The following is a 26827-nucleotide window of genomic DNA, read 5'->3' on the forward strand; positions in this document are numbered from 1 at the left end:
GGTGCTTGAGAGAAAGGATTTCAGCTTTAGAGATGTGATGTATGTAGTTGCGATTGCACAGTAGCAGTATCTTGCGGAGGGAGCAAAGGTGTTTCTAGGTTGCCTGTGCCATGGAAATGTGTTTTTGCAGTACTGGATTTGTGAGGGAAAGGAACTAGCAGAGTCTGAAAAGATGGCGGTCATTGTGAAAAGAGGGGTGGGATCCAGAAAAGGAATTTTTATAATTAGGCTATGGGGGAGATTCCATGGTTTAGGCAGCATTTAAGGAACGGGATGTGGGACCAGGCTGTAGCCGGGGAAAGGGATACTTTTATGTTGCAGAACGATGGAGCAGGGTTCATTGTGCAGGGATGGTGTTGGAAACAGTAAATGATGTAGAACATGGGCAAATGAAGGTGTCGGGTGGTTGTGAGGATAGATGGATAACAGAAAACAATGCATAAAAAATACATACAGGCACACAAAAACATGCACAGATACTCAAAACACTCACAAATATGTGAAAATATGCAGAAATATGTGAAGATAGAAAAATGCTCATAAACACACACAAACAAATAAAAAATGCACAAAATCATGGGAAAAACAAGTGGATGAGCTATAGGAGTTCATGTGGCATGGGTAGGTGTGGAAAATAAAATGTGGAAATGCTCAAGGATGAGGGAGGAAATATGATCTGTACAGTATGTTAACTGTAAGACGGCAGAGTTGTGAGGGGAGTGCGGGGAGAGAGGAGGAAGCAAGCATTGGCTGGTGAGTGGAGTTGGAGCCGTTAGGGGGGGGGGGGGAGACAAGGCACACCTACCAGTTGCAGTGCTGGCACTACAAATTGCGCGTCATGCTTACATGAAAGTAAACAAAAGGCTTGGAAGTAAAACTCGCTTTAAATGTTGTTTGTAAACGAAACTGAAATCGTTATATACACTATGCGCTCACAAACCATTCATCCAATAATTTTGCAAGCATCGCTACGTAATACTGGTTTCCTTCTAACCGTAGGCCTGCCGGTAGGGGTTGTTGGCGACTCCCGAGATGGGCCAGCAACTGTCTCTTCACTCATTTTGATAATGTTTAGCGCAACTGCACAATAAAAACACGCAGAACAGTACAGCGCAAAACAATAACGAAGCAGACGACAATGGCTACCTTGTAGAACACAGTCAGCTACGTAATGTTGGCAGCAGTCGAAACTGCGTGCCTACCAAAGCCTCCCGACGTTTACCGACTTCTACCGATTCAGGACTAGGGAGAGGTCTGCCATCTAAAAGTTTACACACTGTAGGAATATTATAATTATCTTTGGGAAGAATTTTGAGCATGAGATTCTCCACCAACAATCAGTGCAGTCATGTAGCCATGTGCTGTGCATGGACGAGATTGTTCATACAATGGGGCTCAGAAGTCAGAGCGTCTGCGTTTTCGAAGGCAATGAAAACACACATGAAGGAAGAGAGAGAATGGCCACTGAGAAGACCAGCACATCAGAGATGGTAATAAAGGAAAATAGCACAGAGTTGGGGGGTGGAAGAAAAGCCATTAGGCAAAATCAAACAATGGAAACTCCAGGTTGGAGTATCAACAGTATTAAGTGTTGGATAGATTGTTCTTCACCAAAAAGATGACCCATTAAGTTGCAGACAGGCACAACAATAAGGTTGTTACACATTATAGCTTTCAGCCAAAGCCTTCTTCAGCAAAGAAAGCACACACACGTTCACACAATCCAGCACACCTCACACATTACTGCTATCAGTCCAATTGGAATGTGGCTGTCATACGAGTAGCAATATGGAGTGGGGCGGGGAAGGGGGAAGGATAACAGGGTATGGATTGGGGGTGAGAAGAGAGCTGTCTGGTGCAGCATCCAGGGACTAGACTACCAGGCGCAGCATCGGGAGGTGGGGTGTGAGGGGAGAAAAATGAGGAGTAGAAAGTGGGAGGAGCAGGGAAGGAGAAAGGACAGGCAGGAACATTGGCAGAGGATGGTGTACAGAGAGGGTGAGAGAATTTGAAAAGGGAGGAGGTGATAGGACAGTGGGACAGAATCTGTTGGATGGAGGATGTGGGGTCAGTAAGTTACCATAGGTTGAGGTCAGGTTAGTTTTGAGAGTGGATAATGTGTTGTAAGGATAAATTCCATTTGCACACTTCAGGAAAGCTGGTGGTGGAGGGGAGGATCCAGATGGCTCGGGTTGTGAAGCAGCCATTGAAATCAAACATATTATGTTCAGCAGCATGTTGTGCTACAGGGTGGTCTACTTTGCTCTTGGCCGCAGGTTTGGGGTGGCCATTCATCCTGGTGAACAGCTGGTTGGTTGCAATGGTTGCAGCAGAGCTGGAATAGAACATGGCTGCTTTCACCGGTGGCTCAGCCTCTGATGGGCTAATGTAAGCCTGTGACAGGATAGGAATAGGAGGTGCTGATGGGTGGATTGGGCAAGTCTTGCACCTGCGTCTTCCACGGGGATATGATCTCTCTGGCAAGGGTTTGGGATTAGGAGTGGCATAGGGATCTGCTAGGTTGTTGTGGAGGTTGGGTGGGTGACAGACACCCCTTTAGGAAGGGTGGGAAGGACCTTGGGTAGGATGTCCCTCATTTCAGGGATGATGATAGATAATCAAAGCCCTGATGAAGAATGTGGTATAAGGCTAGCTTCGGGGGATAGTCTGTGAAGGCCTCAGTGAGACCTTCAGCATACTGGGAATGGGAGCTGTTGGCCGTCTCCAGGTGACAAGGCTGTGGGATGGATTTTTTGATGTGGAAGGGATGGCAGCTGTCAAAATGCTGGTACTGTTGGTGTTTGGAGGGTTTGATGTGGACAGAGGTGAGGATGGAGCGATCAGAGAAGAGGAAGTCAATATCTGGGAAGGTGGAACACTGGGTTGAGTACTAGTTGAAGTCGATGGAAGAGAAGGTGTTGAGGTTGAAGGAATGGGGATAGGATATCCTGTCCCTGAGCTCCGATCGTGATGATATCGTGAATGGATATAAACCAGATGAGGTCCTTGAAATTTTAGGAGGCTAGTATTTTTTTCTCCAGATGGCCCATAAACAGATTCGTATAGACCTGCCACAAGAACCCTCCTCCATCTTTATGTACCAGTAACCTACTGTCTCCACACCATCCACCCTACAGCTTCCTCCCCCTTGTCATATTGCCTCCTCCCCTATTCACATTTCCTCACTCTTTTTGTGTTCTACTGTTTGCCGGCATACCCGCTTGTCCATTCCCCTTCCCTGTTCCTCTCCTTTTCCTCTCATTCCCTTTTCCACTCGTAATTTTTTTTTTTTTTTTTTTTCCTGCATGCCCCCACTCTGGACTATGGATCTGGCAGTCTCTAGTCCTTGCACATCCTGCCAGACAGTGCCCTTCTTCCCTCTACCCCTACCCCAATCCAGATTGCTGTTCATGTGACATTTGTATTCTGGTTGGAGATGCTGGACGTAGTGATCATGTGTGCATGAGACGTGCTTTTTGTGTGAATGTGTGCATATTTGCTTTGCTGAAGAAGACTTTGGCTAAAAGCTAAATGTGTAACAGCCTTTTCGTCGTGCCTGTCTGCAACTTGACGAGTCATCTTTACGGTGAATAGCAATCTATCCAGTTCCTAATGCTGTTGATATTCCAACCTCACGTTTCCATTGTTTATGTTGGACAAATGTTTCGCAGCAGGATGTGGAACAATTCACCCATTTGTTAATTATGGTATTGAGTTGTGGGGCTGTATGGCAAACCTGCACCTGAATAAAGTACTGCTGTTACAAAAGAGAACAGTTAGGTTAATCTATGGATTAAAGTGCAGAGCCTTTGATATTGTAAGCTTTCAGTTTCTTAATGAAAAGCTCATGGTTAACTGATCTGAAGGCTTTGGAAAGATTTAAGAATACACCAGTTGTGTTCATTCATTAATCTAGGATGTACACATTGTGGAGGAATTCACTAATTGCAGTTGTTGTGCAACAATCTTTGCTAAAGCCGTGCTGTCTTTCTGTTAACAATTTGTTTTTTGCAAAATAAGCAGAGAGTGCAGAAGTGATAACCATTTCAAACACACTACTAAAGTAGGGAGCATTGATATTAGGTAGTAGTCTGAAGCCTCTTGTCTGCTTCCCTTCTTATGCACTCATTTAACAATGCTTATTTTTAGACTACTAGGATAAGAGTTTTCACCAGCACTACAGTTGATGAGGTAACTTAGTGATTTAACTATTTATTTTATGCATATTTCAACTGCAGCACTTGTGGTACCATCCCAACCAGCTGAATATTTCTTTCTGTAATTTGAGGATTATCCTGTTTATTTCATTTTCCTTAACCTTATCAAATTCAAAGTCCAGTGTTTGAATGATGTGATTTAGTTTCTCTCAGTGCGCGTTTGTAATGTGTGTTGTAGTGTGTATTAGATTTCCTATTGGTGATATGAAATACTTACTAGAAAGGTTACATATTGCTTTTGGGCTTTTATAGTACTACTATCCTGTATAATGTGTAAGGTTTTGCTATCCCTAGTAGAGGAAGCCTTTCGATAATTACCAATCAGTTTCTGGCCAATGAGGCCAAAACAGGCCATAAGGCAGAATCTGGGATTAGCAGAACATTGATCGGTTTCCAGTTTTATGTTAGTGGACTGTTATGGTTCATTACTTTGGGCCCATTTCGTAACTGTTATTCAAAGCTCCTTTCATTTTAACAATTTTGTTACTTTTTTAGGAGCTGATTTCTGTATTCTATCTGTTGTGCAAGGTGGTCTGAGTAATGAAAGTCTATATTACCATAATTAACTGTGTCTTCAGCAATTTCTTAATTATTGCGTACTCTATCCTGGTAGAACTAGAAGCTCAGATCCTAATATCCATGGAAACTATATTTCTAAGATTTAAGAAGTTAATATGTCTAAGGGGTTTATGTTAGCTATGTTGCTGGAGCTTGTGTCAGTTTTAAAGTCTTCAAGTACATAAGGTCATTGAGACCATTGTGACTAATTAAAGTATTGAAACTGTTAAGAAAATGGATTACATCTGCGCAAGGTGGCCTATATATTCCCATTACTTTGTTTTATCACATTTACTGCATGCTCTTTTAGTTGAATTGCAATATCACCCACTTAAAAGTGCAAGTTTCTTAAACTGAATATGTTTAGTGACAAAGATGACAATTCCATCCCTTTTATGCTGCTTCCTACAGTAACTGTTTGCCACTACATAACCATCTAGTTTATAGTAGCTAATTTCGTTACATTTTAGACCATGTTCAGTTAACACTAATGAATGTGGCAAATGGTCATTTACAAATACCTTTAGTATACTAAATTTATTTCGAAGATACTACACATTCAGATGTATGATTCTAAGTGGTGCCTGGGTTTCTTTTCTGTTTATACAACTGTGGAAGTTGCAGTACTCTGTGGGAGTGCTGTTAGGTTGAGGTTACTATCCGCAGCTGCTCAGAGAGATACCTTAAAGATGTATTTGTGTGAACTCCATACATAGTTCTTATTAGTTTCATTTTTGCAATAAATACTTTTTATCTAAGCAAGGAGTTACCCAAGAATATTATCCCACAAGGCATCAATGAATGAAAATACACAAAATATGTTAACTTACTGTAGTCTGTATCGCCAAAGTTGGCAGTTATTACTATGACAAAAGTAGTTGAACCTAAAGAATTTAGCAGGACTTCTGTATGGCATGTCAGTTTAAGTTTTCATCAGTTTGCACATCTAAGAATGTAATTGTCAGTGGAATGTCTTTAGCAGTACAAAACTTGGTGAGCTGCAACCTTTTTTTTTTTTTTTTTTTTTCCAAAGTGTAAAGACTGTTAGTGCAAAACCATTCTGTAAACTTCACAAAAACATCATTTACTATTTTCTCTGTTGATGCTTCTTTGCTCAGCTTCACAACATTGGATGTGTCATGTCCAGACTGGACTAATTCTGCCTCTTGATTGCAATAGAATGGCATATCAGTAATGTAAAGCAGGAATAGTAATGGGCCAATAATTACACTATATATGACTACCACTGCAATTTCTCTTCATGCAGATGATGTTGCATCTCTCTTTGTATTAATTGAACAGCCTAAGATAATGTTCTGCATTCTCTTTCTCAAATAAGAACTGAACCAGGCATTTGCTGAACTGTGTTCCCTAAAATGTTAAATTTTCAAACAGATTATTGTGATTGACACAATTAAATGTCTTCATTAAATCACAGAAGATCCCAGTTGGTGATAGTTTACCATTATAAACATTATGTTATTAGCTCAGGAAATGTATAAATAGCTTGCAGTAGAAGATCTCTTTTGAAATCAAACTGTGATTGGCTGAATATCCCATTTTAACACAGGTGGATGAAAACCCTAGAGTACACCACCAACTCAAAATTATTAAAAAATGATTCAAGGAGTGACACCGGACGGTAGTTATTGACATCTTTAGAGTCAGCCTTTTTATATAGGTGCCTAACAGTGGCATATTTCAGTCTTTCGGGAAAACATCCCGAGTTAACGATTCATTACTTAAAGGACTAAGAACATTATGTATTATAGGGCCATAATTTTGTAATGAGTTATTGGAGATATAATCCATTCCATGTGAACTTTTGCTTTTTGTAGTCATTATGATATTTCTTATTTCAGATGGTGATGTGTGATGTTAATTCAATAAATGTCCTCTGTAATGCTTCCAGTTAGTAAGAATGTGGCTACTTTTAAAAAGGTTGATACTTCCACAGTTCTACAGTTTAGCTGCTGTTTAATTGATATTGTAGGTTAACACTTACGTGATTACAACAGTATCTTCAAAGAAAATATTTGTACATTTGTAAATACTGAATTTTATTTATAGTAAATTATTATTTGTACTACGGCTTTAACAATGCTACTTGCAATGTAGCTAACAGAACTTTCGAATCCCTGAATCTACGAATACGGATAAGTGGTAGGAAGCATGGCCAATAAGGTAGGTTTCATGCAGTTCAGTCCACATGTTCAGTAAAGCAGTTAAAATGTTTCTGTAAAATTTTCTCTAGTTTACGGCAAAATTTCACATGCCCATGTTCTTCCAACTCTTTCATTGTGACATTCACCAAAAACTTTTACCTAAAAGTTCAATAGCTACAGCTAGTAAATCTATGTGGAAAACATTAAAATGCAACGTGCCAATATAAGTAACCATAACAAGTAGCAGTCTCTCTCTCAACACTCGCCAATTCAAAACTAAATATTTTGTAAACACATCTCAAGTGAGGTTAAATTTAATATTTTTTTGTGGTTTCGAAGCCTATAGCACTCCCTTGGACGACAAGAGGAAGGATTGTGCAAAAACAAGAACTTCTTGAAAATATAGTGCAAGTCATCAGATGAATTACTGTTGGCTCTACATAATGGTAAAAACAATCATGGAATTATTGAGTAATGTCAATACAAATGGAAATAATTACAGGTATATTATATGGCTGCAGGGATTGTAGAGAAAGTATGTTGCGGTACATGTGCTTAAAAATGAGAGAAATAGATTGGAATGCAACAGTTGATAGAATGGTAACTATGACTTGTAAAAAGTATTTCAGCTTGAGAATTATAAAAGGAGTGAAGGAAGACAGGTTTGGCATAAGTACATGCAGGAGTTATTAAAACATAAATCACTCTTTAAGTGGTTAAAGAAATCAATCAAATATCATGCCCAATTGCTGACGCTCACTAATAATATATATAGTGTTTGTGTTAATGTAGCCAATGTGTCAATTTACATTTAAGTAAGTGTGCACGCATAGGTTACCCCTGTGGGAAATGTATTTTGAAAATATAGTGGAGACAAAATTTTATCACTTTGTTGGTGTTTTTTCTCAGAACTAAGACAAAATTTGAATCTGAGCACAATAGCTTTACAATATTTTTCCACAAAACTGTACATCAGAAGCAGTGCAGGAGATGGTTTGTAGTTCTGATGCAAAAAGGAGAGTGCTTACATTTGTGATAGTGTCAACAACTTTTCATGAAATTGAAGTTAATTGCAGCTTTAGTCTGAACATGAATTAAGAGAAAGAAAAATCTCTGGTATTTCAGCAATATTTTCTTCATTTTACTCATTTCAAGAGAATTTTTTTTATGCAGTTCAGTATGTGATTGTGGTCAAAGACCAATGGCATCCAGTGCTTGAAGTGAATGTAACATAGTCACTGCTTTGAATTGTAGGGAACAGTTGTTTTGTATTCACACTACACAAGGAAGTTAGTCCCATCAAGATATCAGATTGGACTAATACTAAATAATTTGCTGATTTTCTTAAACTTACTACCTTACTGTGTGTTTTCATTTGTCATTTACTTGTAGGCTTCAGTAAGAAGATACAAGGGTGAGTCAAATGAAAACCTTAAATTTGTAATAACAAATCGAAATTTCGTGCCATTATCCTTTAAGTTGGTAAGCGTACTACAAACAGTGTGCAGAATGGCCTGTAGGTGGCAGCATAGTGCAGATGCACACGTACCATTGCAGTGTCAGTATGAAGATGGCCGCCCCACTTGCAACTTTGCACCAGGGAAGAACAGCGTTCTGTTATTTGGTTTTTGCGTAGTGAAGGTGTGAAACCTATTGAAATTCATCGACAAATGAAGGTTCAGTACGGTGATGCATGTTTGTCACTGCAGCAAGTCTACGAATGGAGTAGGAAGTTCGCAAATGGTGTGACTTCAGTGGAAGATGCTCCTCGTCCAGGTCAGGCACAATGAGTTGTGACTCCACAGAACATTGCAGCAGTTGAAGCCATAGTGAAGGAAAACCGCCGAGTGACACTGAATGGCATTGCAGCATGTTTAGAGATTAGTCATGGGTCAGCACACCACGTTGTGCATGATGTGCTCCAGTTTCACAAAGTGTCTGCAAGATGGGTGCCATGGCAGCTGACTCCTGAAAGGAGAGAACGACTTGTTGATGCTTGTGAAGAGCGTCTTCAGCACTTTGAACGAGAAGGTGATGGCTTCCTTGCAAGAATCATTACTGGGGACGAAACCTGGGTTCACTTCCACCAACCGGAAACTAAGAGGGGGAGCAAGGGATGGCGCCATTCCTCATCACCAAAACCAAAGAAGTTTCAAACAGAACCATCAGCAGTGAAGGTTATGCTGACTCTCTTTTGAGGCGAAAAAGGTGTCGTTTCGGAGCATTACATGCCTAGAGGGACCACTGTCACCAGTGCATCATACACAGGCCTCCTAAAAAATCATCTGCGGCATGCAACCAAATCAAAGCGACGTAGATTGCTGTTAGCAGGTGTCCTTTTGCAACATGACAATGCAAGGCCCCACACTGCCCGTACAACAGTTGCAATAATCACAAGCCTGCATTTTGAGTGTCTTCCTCATCCATCATACTCACCAAACCTTGCTCCCAGTGATTTCCATATGTTTGGACCACTCAAAGACGCAATGGGAGGAAAGAAGTTCTGTTCTGATGAAGAGGTGCGCCACACGGTGCATGAGTGGTTGCGCGGACTACCAAAAGAATTTTTTTCTAAGAGAATTTATGCACTTTGTAAGCACTGGAGAACTTGCAATGGCCGTGGGGGAGATTATGTTGAAGAGTGATACAGCTTTGTACCACTTCTGCACAATAAATAATATTTAAAAAAATATTTAAGGTTTACATTTGACTCACCCTTGCATTTTGGAACAGTACTCCTTTAGCGATTTCTTCGTCCTAGGTGCTGAGTGAAGTAGTAATTGGTCTTCATATGTGGAAAACATGTACCTCCAAATGTTAATACATTCACTTGTTAAGATTCATTCTTGTGGTCTTACCAATTTTGCAGTAGTTCATGTATATGGTTTAGGTTCTGCATTTGCTGTATATTTAGAGTTTAAAGTTTAACTTTGCTGTATCCTTATTGAAGAGACAATTACTAATGGCTAAACTTTCCCACTTCACAGCAATCACGTTTGTCGCAGTTGGAATCTGATCTTGGTAAAGTCCGTGCAGAGTCTGAAGCTGAGTTAACAAGAGAAGTCGGCCCTCTACAAGAACAACTGCAGCTTCATGCACAGACTGTTGGAATACTTGTAGGGGAAAAGACGGAACTGCAATCAGCTTTAAACAAAAGTCAACAATTAGCAAAACAAAAAGCAGGTTGTTACAGTATGCTTGGAGATAATTTTATTTTATGAGTTGCAAACATTGCTTCACCCTTTGATGTGGTTGACCACCACAGCAATATGCTGGACCCTGAGTATGGTTGACTGCAACATCACTTTGGTACCAGTGTAAATGTATGAGGGCCATTCCCTCCCCCCCCCCCCCCCCCCCCAACCTCCGATAGGCTATAAATAAAAGACAAGTTCATAGAAAACAATTATTTTATCACCAAAAGTTTTTTACACTTATGGTTACTTTTCAACATAATCACTGAAAAGATTTAGACATTTATCGTACCTGTGAACAAGCTTTCCAATAACCTCTTCAAAAAATATTGCCGCCAATGATTTCAGACGTTGTTTTGAAGATCTTCATTTGTTTTAAAGTGCTGCCCTCCTAGTCAAGACTTCAGTTCAGGGAAAAGGTGAAAGTCGCTGAGTTCCAGGTCAGGACTGTACAGTGGATGATCAAAAATGTCCCATTGAAATTGTGCAAGGAACCATTGGGTTGTGCCAGTAGTGTGTGGATGAGCATTGTCATGGATCAACACGATTTCTGAAGTCGGCATTCCTTATTGTTTGTTTGAATGGCTACCCACAAACATTGTAAAGTTTCACAATAAGCAGCTTCATTGATAGTGGTTCCAGGCTGCATAAAGTCTACAAGCAACACACCTTTTTGGTCCCAAAACATGGTAACCATAACCTTTCTGTTGTTGAATGTTTGAATTTTTTTTTTTTTTTTTTTTTTTTTTTTTTTTTTTTTTTTTTTTTTTTTTTTTTGGTTTGTTTGGTGAATTTGGATGCATCAATTTTTGTGATTGTGTCGTTTTGTTTCCTGTTCGTCATATTGGATCCAAGTTTCATCTCCAGTAACAATTGATTTCAAAAAGTTCTCTCCTTCATCATGATAATGGTTAAGGAAATCCAAAGCTGACTCCATTCATTGACTTTTGTGGGAGTCCGTCAACATTTTTGAAACCCAACGAGCACAAAGTTTTTTGTAGCCTAAATGTTCAGTAACAAGAGAGTGTACGGCAGATCTTGAAGCTTCTGGAATTTCTGTAGACAAAGCAGTTATGGTGAACCTGTGATTTTTCTCTAGCCATTCTGTCAACTCATTCTACAAGGTTGGCTGTAACGACAGACTTGAGTCCTTGGGCTTCTTCATCATGCACGTCATTTTGGCCATCTTTAAACTTTCGGCTCCATTCACGCATAACACCATAAGTCACAAAGTTATCACCATACTCTCGGCTCATTCTCCAATGAATTTCTGCTACACTATTCCCTTCTGCTTGCAGAAACCGAATTACATTTCATAATTCACACTTGGCGGGAGCAACAATGGCGGCAGCCATGTTTACGTGGCTGTAGTGTAATGCAGACTGTTGCCTTGAGGTCGGCAATGGCGAAGTGTGTAGTGCAAGAGTTGCTCAGTAGAGATGAAATATGAAATCTAATCGACTGTAGAGCTATTGGCACACTATCTGCATCCCTTATCATTTGGTCTAAACCCAAAAGATGGTGTTTAAATGTGTAGTATGTGACTGACTTCTCACTTCAAAGTCAGCACTTCGTTGGGCACTCATGAATTGTTGTACACTGCTGTAAAGCCAACAGATGACAATACAATGTAAAATATATGATTTCATTGTCAGTACTTTCAACAGAATTTCGCCACACTTTGAGTTTGCTGTAAATCCAACCGAACAACACACTGGATGTGTTCGGCACACAGTACATGGTGAGAGGAGTGACACAGCTATATCTGTCACACATCTGCTAAATATCACATGAAGTAGTCAAAGGATTAATCATGTTTGACTATGCTAATTAAAACTAAGATCTTAAGTAGAATTTAATAAAGAATCATTTTCTCTCTCGTTGCTCTTTCTGCTAACTGTCAGAGGGCGCAAAAAAATTCTTTGAGGCAAAATACATACTGGGATGTCACCGTTAAGAGTTAATGAAGGAGAACATAGAGATGTTGAAAATAACATCACACACTGCTTGAATGTCTTGCTTAGAGATTAAAATAATGAAGCTATTTTTTGTTGTCAGTTCTGATTACAATAAAATCAATGCTGTATTGGAATGCAGGCTTTCTCGGCAAATCTCTGACAAAGTTTACTGGAGTCAAGACGTCATTCTGTGTCAGTGTTTCAGCAATTTTCCTACTTGTTACCCTCAGGTTCATGTCCATTGCATGTCTTTATAGTTGCCAGACCACAGGCTCCTCTACCTCGTCTCCAGTGGCTGAATCATTAGGGTGCCTCCAGAAATGTGTCACAGACAGTGATGGAGAGAGAGCCGTGCTTTGGGGGGGGGTATGAATTTGTGGCACACTGGGGGGGAGGGGGGGGGGGGGCATGCGACATGTCCTTGCACTGCCTGTCTATTCCATGTGCTGCCTTCATGCCCTTTACAAGATAGTGCTCTTGGTGTATTCTTTCAACCGCCACATCCCATGCAGAGATAGCTGGAAACCACTATCCCAGTTGACAAGATCATCATGGACTTTTATCTCCATTGCCTCTCTGATGATAGTCCCAGATCCAGTTTGCCTGCCACAGCTCCTTTGTCTGTTCAAAGTTAAACATATGACCTTCATTCAGGCTGTGCTCTGCAACTTTAGATTTGTCCATTTGGCCAAGTCGAATGCTTTTCACATGTTGTGAGTGGTGCTACGAGGTACACCTCTGTGTATGGCCAATGTACTGCTAGCTACATTCGCAGATATCACTCAAGATGTCTGTAGTCCTAATTTGTCTTTAACTGAGGCAAGCATTTTAGTCAATGAACGGAAAATGGTTTTGATGTTATTTTTCTCCAGAATGCTGGAAATCTTGGTCGTGGATGGTCCAGTGTATGGGAGGTACGCCAGGTGCTTTGTGTCGTCTACCGGGTCATCTTCTTTCCTCTTCTTGTTCTGCCAGAGAGTGCCTCTTATCTGTGTTTCTGGGTAGCAGTTCCTGCAAAAGGTTTTGTGAAGATGATGCAACTCGGTGGGTAGACCGTCCATTTTGCATGTGGCTATGTTCTACGCACCCAGGTGGTGAGCATGGATTCCCATTGTGCCAGATGGTGGCAGCTAGTTGCATTTAAATACAGGTCCATGTGCATTGTTTTCTTTAGACAGAATGTCTCAGCATGCCATTAGTTTTCTGCTTTATTGGATATCAAGGAAAGGTAAGTATCTGTTTTCTTCTACCTCTTTAGTAACTTCATATTGTCATGTATGCTGTTAAGGTGGTCAGGAAATTCTTGCAGGTTTTCTTCACCTTGCAGCCACACCACAAATGTGTCGTGGCATGCGTTTCATGAGCCGTTCCCACAAAGTGCTCCATGTATATAGATTTGCAATGCCAGGTGCTAGGGGCTCCCATGGCGACTCCATTTAACTGTTGGTAGAACATTCCACCGCATAGGAAGTAGGTGGTAGTGAGTGTGTGGCAGGACAATTCCACAGTGTCTTGGTCAAAGTGACTCCCAAATAACGTCAAGGAGTCTTTTAGTGGTGTCCGTGTGAAAAGCGGTGTGATATCGAAACTTACCAGGAAATCAGCCTTGTCCAGATACGTTTCCTGAAGCATCTTCACAAACTCTATCGAGTTTTTGATATTGTGTGAACAGTGACCCACGAGAGGCTTTAGTAGCTGCACCAAGTGTTTAGTTATCCCATATATTGCTAAGTTTATTGCGTCCACTATGGGACACAGTGGAACTTCCTTCTTGTGTATCTCTGGGAGGCCATACAGCTGTGGTGATATCGCTGCTCTTGGTTACAGCCTTCTGACCATATCCTTTTCCATTCCCGAGTTGTTTAGGAGTTAAATGTTCTTCCTTGTGACCGTTGGCGTAGGATCATTTTGTACTTCATTACAGACTGGGTATTGTTCTAGCGTCTTGGTCTTCTCCCAGTAATCAGTTGATTGTAGTGGTACTGTCACATTGCCTTTATTGTCATGTATTGCCTTGTGTTCTGCCACAGAGATGTTTGTTTTTGACAGTTTTGCTTTGTCAATGACCCTGCAGGTCTCTCTTTCTCCAGTGAGCACAATCTTGTGCTCTCACTCATGGCTTCCATTTTTTGGCCACAAAGACCTGTGTTGTTCATTTTTGTTGTTGTCGTACAGTCCATCCCCATCCGGATCTTTACCTTGATGGCCAGTCCCTCAGTGTAGTGGACTCTCATCATTTCTTGGAACTGGTCTTTGGTGCTCAGTTGACATGCCTTCCCCATCTTCATCAGCTAAATCGGACATGTTGGTCGCACTTCAGTGCTCTTCGCTGTCTCAGTAATACCAACTGGGGTCCAGACCGCTCTACTCCGATATTGCTTTACACAGCATTGGTCCAGCTCTGTCTAGATTACAGGAGTCTTGCATATGGATCAGCATCACCTTCAGCTTTACAGATACAGACTCCAGACTCCATACGCCATTGTGGGGTATGGCTGGTAACGGGTGCCTTTCGGACTAGCTCCATGATCAGCCTCCTAGTGGAGGTAAGGGTTTTACTATTGCGGTTTCTGCACCAACAACGGCTGATTGCTTATGCTTTAAGCATTTGATGCTCCCCAGAGCGTCTGAACTACCATCTCTTCTTTCCAGATACAGAGATCCACCTCCCACAACAGTGGCCCATGTTTTGGGGTTAACATTGTCACCCATATCCAGTCCCTTTTTCCAGAACTCCAGCTTTCCCCTCTACCATCTGTTCTCTGGGGGCAGCCCACATACTCCTTCATAGTGCATCCTGCATCCACAGCTCTGTATTGACCTCTTAAAAGATGTGAAAGACTTGGCTCATCCTGAGGGCCTCTGCCGCCAATTCTTCTCCGTTCTTGACACAGTTTGGAGTTCAGAAGTAGTCTATACTGATGGCTCAATGGCTTCCAGTCATGATGGCTTTCCTTACATTAATGTGGAAAGTAATGAACTCTGCTTCTTGCCAAAAGGCTGCAGTGTTTTCACTGTGGAGTTGGTAACCATCTCTTGTGATCTTGAGCATATCTGTGCTTGCACCAGTGAGTCCTTCCTCAACTGTAGCGACTCTTTGAGTAGTTTACGAGCTCTCGACTAGTGTTACCCTTGCCACCCCTTGGTCCTGACCATCCGGGATTCTTTTTATGCTCTTGAACAGTGTCAACAATCAGTGGTCTTTGTCTGTACCCTGGGTCGTGTAGGGGTCCTGGAGAATGAACTTGCTGACAGGCCGGCCAAATTTGGCTATAGGTATGTCACCTCTTGAGATCACTATTCCAGAATTGGAACTTCAATCGGTATTATGCCGTCACGTCCTAAGGATTTGGAATATGGAATGGTATACTCCTCCGTCTTTGCTGAACAAACTAGGCTGATAAAGGACTTTGTGGAGATCCTTGATTTGAGCCTCTCTCAAGGACTCCATCGTCCATTGCAGGCTTTGCATCGTTGTATTTGGCTGACTCATTGTCATCTCTTCCATTGTGATGTCCACCCCACTGTTGCGTGTTGTGATGCCAATTTGAGGTCCACATTTTGCAGGATTGTCCTAACCTAGCCACTCTGCGATGGGCGGCACCACCGGTGTCAGCAGTCAATGCATCAGTGGGTGACCTGGTTTTATGGTTTATTCATGAAGGGGGTTTTAACTGTGCTCTCCAACAGGGGATGCTTCAGCCTTATCAGCGCATTGATGGTTTGGCAGGACACCCTGTTGCCTCCTCTGCCCAGAGCAGACAGGGGCTTTGTGGACCTTGTGGCCCGCCCTAGCCTTTGGCCTACTCAATCTTATGCTCTTCTTCCCCCTTCTTGCTTGTTCTGTTTGACTGGGTGTTCCTTCTTCTGTTTTCTTGTGCTTCTCTAAACCTTTCCATATCTCTAGTCTTTTCAGGGTATTTTGGGAGGGGTATGTCCTCAATTGCACTTTCTGCCTTTGGGGTCCTCTGGCTGCTCCCTGCATGAGGCATCTCACTCCTTTTTTTCCCTTCCCCCTTTTCTACTTTCTTATTCCCTTGTCTAGGCTTTTTTGTTCTTTCGTAGACCTTAGGGTTTCCTTCCCTTAGGTTTCGCACCCTAGGCCCTCCTACGGTGTGTAGTTTTGTTGAATTGTCTGTTACAGTCATAGTTTAGTCCCTTTAATCATTAAACCAACCGAACAAATGGGGAATCGTCAAGAGTGTCAAGGGAGCCTTTCAGGGAATTCACTCTGGTACTGCCAAAGAGGTAAGGAGATAGAGCTGCGGGGTCATTGACAAAGTAAAAATGCCGAAAACTAAAATCTCTGCGACAGAATGCAGGGTGATGTGTGACCTCTGTGAAGACGAAGACACTGTCTTCCTAACAGCTGATAAAAGCGATATGATAGTACTACTACGAACAGCTGACTACTGGAAGTAGATCAAGATGTTAGTACAAAACCTATCCTAAAAGCAAGTAGAAAAGGATCGTACTCCAACGGTGACAAGGAAGACCATTTCACTCCTACAACTTGGGAATGGACAAGAATGTGGTCAGAAGGCTGTACCTGAAAGCACCGATACCACCAGGGCTGTATGGCCTCCCAAAGACACGCAAGAAGGGAGTTCCACTATGTCCACTTGTGGACAAAGTAAATTCACCAATATATGGGATAGCTAAACACTTGGCGCAGCAACTATCGTGGGTCACTGTTCACATCATGTCAAAAACACAACAGAGTTCATGAATGTGCTCGAAAAAATGTATCTGGTCAAGGGCAATCTCCTGTTCAGTTTTGATGTCACTTCGCTTTTCACACAGGTGTCGATAGAAGGCTCCTTGACATTACTACATTTTGACCAAGATTCCGTGAAACTGTTCTGTCACGTGCTCACTACCACCTGTTTCCAATGTGGCGGAATACTCTACCAACAGTTAAACAAAGTTGTGATGGGATCTCCCCTGCATCAGTTTATTTTAATTTTATTTTAATGATTGATGGTAGACCAATTTGTGGACCTTTCGATCCAGTATGTCAGAATGTCTACCATATTCGCAAAAGGAACTTCTTATGCAAGATATTCCCTTTAAATAATTCCATATTTCCAATTGTTTCATTAATAACATTAAAGAGTTGTTTGGTAAATAACTTACTGTATAAAATTTTTACACACTTTCTCTCAGGTGAAGTGGAAGAACTGCAAGGGCGTTTGAAAGCATCAAGGCACAAAGTTGCAGAACTGGAAAAGGAATTGTCAGCATCAAATACAAGCAATCAGCAGTTGCAGGTTATGGTTAAGGAACTGTCAGCAGAAGTGGAAAAATTAAAAGTAGAGAATAAATTAGTGACAAAGCACTTGGAAGAGACTGAAGAAGAGAAATCAGAAATTCAACAGAAATTGAATACAAAGACATCAGAAGTATCATCACTTCAGCAGCAGCTACAAGAGAGGCAGTCTCAACTTTCCCTAACCCAGCTAAGAATTCAGCAGGTAAGAGAGAGAGAGAGAGAGAGAGAGCACTAACAGATGTATCACTCCCAATAACATCACATAGCCTCACTATGTAGACAACACTTGTATGATTAAAATGTTAAAATATTGATGCATAGTCATGATCAGGAACTGTATACCAGTATCTCTTTCCCTTTGCTATCCAAATGCTGACTATGGAGGGAGATCAAAACTTAAATGAGAGGACAGCCTTTCGTAAGTGATTGTCTACAGCTGTTAAACAATTGGGAAAAGCATGTTTGTCATAATACAAATGTCATAATAGCCTGTCTTAACACAACCCATATTGTAGTGTTTTGAGAATTTCGGTGTAAATTCTAGAACCACTCGGCCTCCCACCATCTCGAACACACGATATTTTAGATATGAAAGTGGGATGCTAGAATCCTACCTACTGCGCAGCACCTGTTTGTGTGTGCAGGTGTGAAATCAGTCGCGAGCAGAAGGTAGACGCTGCGGCCAAACGGCACGTACTTGTCGGTCAATCCGTGTAAGTTCTAGTGAAAGTATACGGACGAACTGTGGAACTTCTAGGTTATTCTGTGCTAATCATATCAGTGACCATTGTTACAAATAACAAGAACAATTGAATTCTGAAATCTTAAAAAGCTATTCTTGGTCTTGCTGGAGGCGAGATGTATTTTATGATTTGTTCGTAATAGAGTTATGGTTGTTAAGCCAACTCTTTGCTAAATGTATTTAAATAGGCTTCAGTCTTAGTGCAACTGTAAGAGAACTTCTGTTTGAACCAATTTCTTACTAGTTTCAGAGCGCAGTCATTTGAGTGAAAACTACAGTTTTCTTCAGCCATGTGGTAAGGCCAGGCTCCTTCAACTGCAGCTCATTAAACTCATGGTCTGTTGCTGAATTTGGCTGGAACAATGAAGTTACACTTCTGGATGACACAGCAGCAATTTCTGCCTTTTTCTGTTTACTTGAATTTAGATGTTGCTCAGTGTCACTCTTCCCTCCTTGACACACACAAAACTTGATGTTACAAATGGTGCAATGAACATCAGAATCGAATCACATTTTCTTAATGAACATTTACTTACGATAGAAGATAAAGTAAGAGGGAAAAAGACTTACTATCTGTTGATTTATGCATAATTATCATGAACTAATTTAAAATTCTCTATAAGTTTCAAGTTCTGCGCCATAGGCTAAGATACTTACTTATCTTGCAACACAACAATGAACATATGCTTTCATTTTCACTCTCACCAAACTGCCAAAGTAATGCATGTCACACTCTGACTGTCACCAAGTTTCTGTGAGAAAGGAATCAAATTGTCAGAGTTAAGCGTGCGCACCAAAACAATGTCGGCAGAGCTGCCATTTAGATGATTTTGTTTCATAAAAAATTTTGACCATCAATAACTTAACTTTTGTTCTTAGAATTTATGAACATAAAGATTTAAGTATTACTTAACATAGTACAGAGAATAAAAAATAAATGCTACTTTTCTAATAAAATGGGAGAAAGAGACATCCTGACAAACTCTTGTCAGGGGACACCAGGACCACAGGTTGAAAAATGGTACTGTCCCAATCAGAAGGGGACATCTGGTCACTGAAGACAATATGAATATGACTTTTATACCTTGTATTTAACTGGATGTTCTATTTAAAAGACTCTTTCACCTATGCCACAATGACATGTAACATAAGTGAACACAAACTTGGTCTTAAAATAGTAAAATATTTACTTTTCCTGTTATGAGATAAATCAAATTGTCGCTGGTAAAAATATAAAAACTCTGCTCTCTTAGAGTTTTGTAGCAGATCTTAATGGATGCAATTTATATTTTAAACTGTGGGTTGTCATTCCCTACTGTTGACTTTCCATATTTAGAACACAGCATGGAAAGTGAAGTTTGGAACATGTGCTTCTACTACAAATAGTCAGGGCTTTCAGTTGACATCCAGTTGGTAGTAATACCTTCGAAGCTTATAATAATCCCTGATATTTTCATTTAGTAGCGTTTTCTCCATTTACTACAGTTCTTCAAATGAATTATCATTCTGCAAGTGTCCCTTTGCTTACTCTACTCACAATAAATGATTAATTTACTTCTTGACACATGTAGTAGCTTTCTTTCACTTAGAATACCCTCAATAAATACATATTTATCCTCTGTACACCGCACATACATGTATTCAGTAAATTGACTGAAGTCCCACTCTTAGCAACAGAAAACCCAATTTATTATCCTTTAGTATTTTAAACTGGCATTTTTTCTGATTACAACAATAGTTCAAAATTTGTGTATTCTTTATCAATATTCCCACCCTGTTCAACAGCTCCTCCTTTATTATTTCTTTCCTCATAGTTAACATTCATGAAACTATGATTTGAAGTTGCTTTTACTTCTTTCAAAGCAATATTGTACAGACTGTTTAATTGCTACAGAAATCAGTAACTTGCTTGAAATTTTATAACATTTATCACAAAATTCAATCGCCTAAGCAAATCTGAGAACATTGTTCCTTTAACTTTCTGAATTAGTAAACACTGTTGTTCCTTTAACTTTCTGATTTAGTAGACACTCTGTAAGCCTAGCATACCTTAAAAATTTCAACACATTGACTTCATAAGTGTCTTCAGTTGTACTACACATCACCATAACTGTCTAGGTAAACAGCCTTGTGAAGAGGATAGAGTGCTACTCACTGCAAATATGACATGTTGAATTGTAGACAGGCGTAAAGAAAAGACTGTTGCACATGTAGTTACTGGAGGTAATGGTGATGTGCACGTGAAGTGTGCTTGCTTGTGTGGATGTGTACATATTATATATTTTCTTTCCTATAGATAGCTCAGTTTTTGCCATAAACGCGTATATATGCCCAAAGCGAAACAATTTTTTTTCCTTTTTTTTTTTTTTGCACAGTACATTGATGGCCTACACAAATTGTTTAATACTAATGGTGCATAATTGTTTACAATAAGAGGGCAGAACATATCCTTTTGTTGCTCCCTGCAGCACCCTCACTGCAGATAATGAGTCTCCGTTGATAAAGGACTGTTTCTACAAGTGCCATAATTAGGAAAATACATTCTGGAGCATCACCCCTATTATCAGGCAATATCTCTTCATATATATCAGCACAGTTACATATTAAAATTTGGTACCTTTTTAATCATTTGTAATAGATATTCATTATAGGGCTTATTTTTCGTTTACTTTGTCAACTATGATTTCAGATTTGTTATATTGGCAATCAGAACATTTTGTTTCTTTACTTCAGTGTTCAATATTTTTTGTCAGTTTCGCATCATGTTCAATCAACTGATGCACAATACCTTCCTTTTTTCTGATCTTTCAATGTTTTTATCAACTGCATTTTCTGTATTATTAAAATACACTTTTTTCTTTTGTTCAGCGGGGCAAATTTGTCATTATCTGTTCTTGTTTGGTACCTCTGCTATCAAAGAACTCTTGTATCTCGTCCCTAACATCTTTTAACATTTTACATTCTTGGTGATACATTTCCTAATCTATTTTCATTCCCCCTTCCCTCCCTCCCTCATACTCTCTCTCTCTCTCTCTCTCTCTCTCTCTCTCTCTCTCTCTCTCAATTCCCCATTTCCTATTAAGATTTTTCACTGCACCCTTCCTAATCTGCGTGTCTCAACATTACTCAGTTTTATCTGATTTCCTCGCACTGTTGACCTCCTTAACATTGCCCTCTGTTTTTCATAATTAGCGTACATGTATTTTCCTTTACTATAATATTCCTCACCTACATCATAATATGTATAATATACTGCCTATCATGCCTAGTTTGTGACAGCTTTGATGTTTCTTCTCATGCCGATCAACCATCCGCTACTGAAGCATATGAACTACATCTGGTCTGCCTGGTAACTAAAGAAGCGGGGCAACCTATAGCACATCCATGCACATGTTTCCAAATAAAAAATTTTCGAATGAAATAAAGCAGCAGGGAAAGAAATTGTGAGTTCTGAAGGAAAAATTTTGCAATATGAGATTGAAATAAAAGTTAGAAATGGACTTACTTAAACACAGAGTTTTTAGTAGCACCACAAACTTGAAGATATTACCTCTTTTTGCACACTCCAGGTTTAGGCTGTAACCTGATTTTACTGTACTTGTTGATGTCTCATGAACTACTTTTTTGCTTCAGAGCTTCCAATCATTATACTTCTAGAGAGTGATTTTGTAAGTTTTGTCCTTATTTAGGCTAGCCATGAGTATTAGATAGCTTCAGCCTCAGTTTTATAATATTCATCTGCATTATTGTCGACTGAGCACTGAGTTTCAAATGCTGTAACTACATAAAAGCCATTAAGTGTGCAGGATGGTGATGATTTTTAGTACTGATATAAAATTAACTTTTTATTGTTCTTGTTTTTGTTTTGTGAAAGGAATGCAACAAGTTCATTTATAACTCATAGTAACAATTATTCTTCTTTATTGAAATTAATGATAAAAGTGTGACTCAACTTAGTGACAAGATATCTACAATGAAACAATTGGAACAAGGTACAAAACACATGTTCACCTCTACCTCATTATGACGGTGCTCAATCTTTTTCCAACAATAATACAATTTGTATCTTTAGGTAACCTGTTAAAAAATGTTCTACCAAAAGGTTTCACTACGTACACCTACTTCCGTGCAAATTGAAATGATTGTGTAATGATATAAGTTTCTTTGCTACTATTTCTAAGTCTCTTTGCTACTATTTCAGTTAAGTATATCTGGTAACACAGAGCTGGACAGCCAAATGGAAACATTAAATCAGCAGAAAATTAGTTTAGAGCATCAGGTGGCACAACTTCAGCAAGCAGTTAGGTCTGTTACTGCTGAAAGAGACCAAGCAAGTCAGCAGTACCAACAGTATGTTCAACAACTCAACTCCCAGCTTCAGAGTTTGGCTACGAAGGTAACTGTAATACTTTGTAATTATGGATCCTGTCCTCTTCTTCTTTTCCATAAATGCTGACAGCATGCCATCCATCACTGTCTAAAGCATTGTTACCATTGCTCATTCTAACTTTATTATTACTACTACTACTACTACTACTACTACTACTACAAGTACTACTACTGTGTACATTATGTGAATCATGTTCCACAGATTCCATGGAGTGGAGTGGGAAGCAGTCAGAGCTGTACATTTTGTTTTAGTGCTGTACAGTAGAATGATTTATTTTTTATTGAAATGTTACGCTGTAAAAGTGCTAATGTAAATTATAATATAACCGAAAGCTTCAGATCACTAGTTTCTGCCACATTATGCAGACAAAGGTAATCATTTTCTCAGTTACATTGTTAGGGATGATGAGACATTGATTTTTCTTTGTGAATGGCGGTACCTAGTAGTTTTCTGCTGCTGAGTTGCTGTTCTAAACAGTATCCCATACCAGCAAACCAGTTTCATCTCTACGTGCAGTTACTCACACTTTAAATAGCTGGTCTGTGCACAGCTCTGTTTAAAATGAATAGCTCAATGTACTCATAGGGTTTAGCGGCGCACATCTCCTTTCATGCACTGCAGCCAATTCAGTGTAAATAATTATCTGTAGCTGCGATCGCGCAGTAAGATAGTCTGTGCATTGACAAGAATTGCAAGTTAATAAAATGCACAGAAATAAATAAAAAAGTGAAGTGAATAATTTAAGAACAAGGATTTTATTCTAACATTTGTAATTGATGTAGACAACAGAGAATTATGTTGAATAATATTTATTCAAGAAAGGATGTCTCGAACAAACAGGGAATGGTCCTACGAAATTCAGTTAAAGTACAGACATTAAATACTGTCATTAAATGCGGTAAAGTTACATTGAAAGTGATATGAGAATGTTTGCAAAATCCCCAAACTAAATAATCATCAAAACCCATGAAAACTAAGTCTATTTTGTGATGACAATATACGAAAGATTCACCAGCTCACAGTATTTCAGAGTTCAACATGATGATTCATAAATTAACACTTATGGTGTAAAGAATTGCAGATCATACTCGATCTACTCTCTGTTCCCAATGCAAGTGGAAAAATTTAAAGTCCTACTCAGGAGCACAGTCAGACGTCTCAAAATATAAACTCCCTTCAGAAGCTAGAGTATTGTAGCAGTTGTTAACCACCCAGAATCAGTCACAGGTTGTATGCACCTCGGACAAACGAGAGATCTGGGAAAAACCCGGGAAATTTTTCATCCGGGAAAAACCTGGTAATTTTTTAGAATTATGGGAATTTTTCATTGTTTTAGTTTTCAGTTAAATTTTTGTAATGTTGACTGGTAAGGACTGATACTCTGACAAAGAATTTTACTGTGTCCTACCACTGCAGAACAATACTGTGGCTATAAAACATAAATGAGACAAAAAATCAAAATAAAACTTAAGCTGCAAAGGAAATGCGCCATTTAAAACAATGAAACACAGTGCACACACAAGCATTTGCCGACAGCGAAATGTGTCATAGGCTTTAGGGTGAAGTTTATGCAGTTCTTCATAATAACAAACTGCTTCCGATGACCGTGGTGTCGCAACTGTTCTCAACAGGTTCATTTGAACGGTTGCTAGTGGGCTCATGCGCAAGCGCTGTCGAGAGTTGTATGAGCACTACCTTCTACCGCTTCTAGCTACTTGAAGTGTAGCTGTTAGGAGTGTTACTTGTATCAGCAGTAGCAACAAGCAGCCAGATTCTACCTGGGAAAATTTTTCTGCCGCTCCCAAGCTGCCAGATTCACACATGCGCAGAGCAGTCCGAGTTGTAGTAGGGAGAGGGAATAGTCTCCACTTTTAGTGATTTTGCTGTTTACTCTTTATTTACAGCTCCCATGTTAAATGAAAACAAAATATAATTCTGTGGCTGTGAGCTTATCAAGTGAATTAAAATAATTCACATAATTATGGAAGACTAAAATATGTTATTAGTTTCAGTTTTCAGATTTTATTTTATTTCCACATTTTTAGCAGTAAAGCATTAATCGCCTTGCAGAACAATAAAATTATTTTTGTCGATCTACTAAAGAAATTTGCCTTTATTAGTCTTTTTTGCAGAAGCAGTAAATTTATTTGAAACAAAGTGTTGCCTCCCACACCATTAGTTAGTTTCAACTATTTGTTGAATTTCAAATGTACGTTTTCATCTTCCGACACGTATAACATTATGCATTAAAAAGAACCAAACATGAGCTAATACAGTACCAGTACTTGAAGAAAATTTGCATCCCAAGAAGCTTAATATCAGGTTGGGGCCTACATCTTTGTGAATCTGGACACATGAATGTGCACTTTAAGCCAAATTATGCATTTTAGTACTATTTACGAAATTCTGATATTCTCAGAGTATCATCTGATGTCCTGTTTCGTTTATGATGTAATGTTAGATCTCTTAATGTTATGCAAGATCTGGAAATGCTATATACATACGAACATACAGGCTTCCTATGTCGTAGTTGCGCATAGACAGTAACACCTGTTTTCTGGCGTTGTCTGATGATAATTGCTGAAACGAATTTCTAACAGGTTACAGGAAAATTTGCAAATGGTGGTTTGAAAAACATTACTTTCAAAGTAAATTTAATTTTATACAAGGTGAATTACGTTACGCACAAGAATGTCCTTTGAATTTCTTAAATTACAGAGCATTTGACTCTCGTTTAAAGCTTAACCCTTTGAAGACCAGACATTTACGTCATTATTTAAAATTTTACTGGCACATTTGCATGATGTATCTTAAAGTCCAACACACGCAAAAAAGACAAATACTATACGTGAAACCTTAGCTTTTCTTGTAACTACACTATGTACATTAATTTAAACCATTAACTTTTCCTATTTGTATTTTCACACTTTTTAACAGTGATGTTGCTATTGGCTGACTACATCACGTGGATTTGGCAAGATCACATCACATGAGCTATGACTGGCTACAAAAGCATCGCAATCTCAATTTCACTAACGTGCTGTAATTGGTAGAACTTGAATGTATACTTTCGTAATATGAAAATAGGCAGTGTTCATCATGTTGCTGCACATCGAAGATCGTTCCAAAACACATGTTTTTTTATTTATTTATTAATCCCCCCCCCCCCCCCCCTCCCCCACTCCCAAGTTTGTCATGATCGACCGACATCTCTAGGGATGCTGAAAGACAATGTCCGACGTCAATGCCTCACCATAACTCCGGACGTGCTTTACAGTGCTGTTCACAGCATTATTCCTCGACTACAGCTATTGTTGAGGAATGATGGTGGACATATTGAGCATTTCCTGTAAAGAACATCATCTTTGCTTTGTCATGCTAATTATTGCTATTCTGATCAGATGAAGCGCCATCTGTTGGACATTTTTTGAATGTTTGAATTTTTTTGGTTCTAATAAAACCCCGTGTTATTCCAAGCATGTGTGTCAATTTGTACCTCTCTATCTACATTGTTCCGTGATTTATTCAGTTTTCAAATTTATACTAACTTTTTGATCACCCAGTATAGCTTTCATGGATAATAGCTGTAGTGCAGTGCTGTCATCCGAGATATCATACGTTGACATCACATGTAGATTTTAAAGTTGTTAATTCAGAGGTACATTGTGAAAATGTTTACTAGCTGTTCTAATATTGAAATAATATTGTGTCATTGGCTGCACATGATTTTTTTGAGATTGCAAATATATTCAGTTTTACATCATTATTTAATGTGAGCGATTGTCGAATCTCAGAGAGCTGTATCTTATCCATCTTTAAGATTGAGGATTGTCTGACACTTCGCCATTCCTTGGACCATATCTCCTGTACAAAGGCCAAGTGAGTGACAGTTGTGCAAATTCCCAGTGTTGGGATTTACCTGTTTCCAGTGATGCTGCTTGTCTCTGCACCAGGACGCGTCCGGTGTGGTCTCCGAGCTGGACCTGCCATGGCATACCCTGAACCCTTGGATCCACTAGCGTTCAGTTGTACAACAAATTCATCTTATCTCATACCAATACTGGGCAATCAGTTAACCCACATAAATATGCATAATGGTACAATGGGGAGATTGAATGGTTTCCTTTGGACACAGACCAGTTCACCTGATAAACCCCTGAATTGCACAAGACATTTTCTTTGAGGAAAGTTACGCTAATTATCTTTTAGGATTAGAGAAACATGATGCTGGTTCAGTTGGTGGAGTGAAGCTGTCCATTAGCATATAGTGAAGCATGAAAAGTAGTTAAGAAAAGCATTCCAAAACAATTGTGTGGCATGTTGGTTTCTGC

The 26827-nt window shown here is 39.6% G+C and overlaps 1 protein-coding gene across 1 annotated transcript in view; it reads left to right on the forward strand.

The window, feature by feature from the left end:
- LOC124615331 (golgin subfamily A member 2-like) overlaps window positions 1-26827 on the forward strand; it is a 120609-nt gene that overhangs the window by 56612 nt on the left and 37170 nt on the right. Inside the window, exons 4-6 of the mRNA XM_047143130.1 lie at window positions 9928-10123; window positions 17259-17566; window positions 22308-22502. Coding sequence (XP_046999086.1) covers window positions 9928-10123; window positions 17259-17566; window positions 22308-22502 — 699 coding nt within the window. The remainder of the gene's footprint in view (window positions 1-9927; window positions 10124-17258; window positions 17567-22307; window positions 22503-26827) is intronic.

Source organism: Schistocerca americana, chromosome 5, assembly GCF_021461395.2.
Source record: "Schistocerca americana isolate TAMUIC-IGC-003095 chromosome 5, iqSchAmer2.1, whole genome shotgun sequence".
NCBI lineage: Eukaryota > Metazoa > Arthropoda > Insecta > Orthoptera > Acrididae > Schistocerca > Schistocerca americana.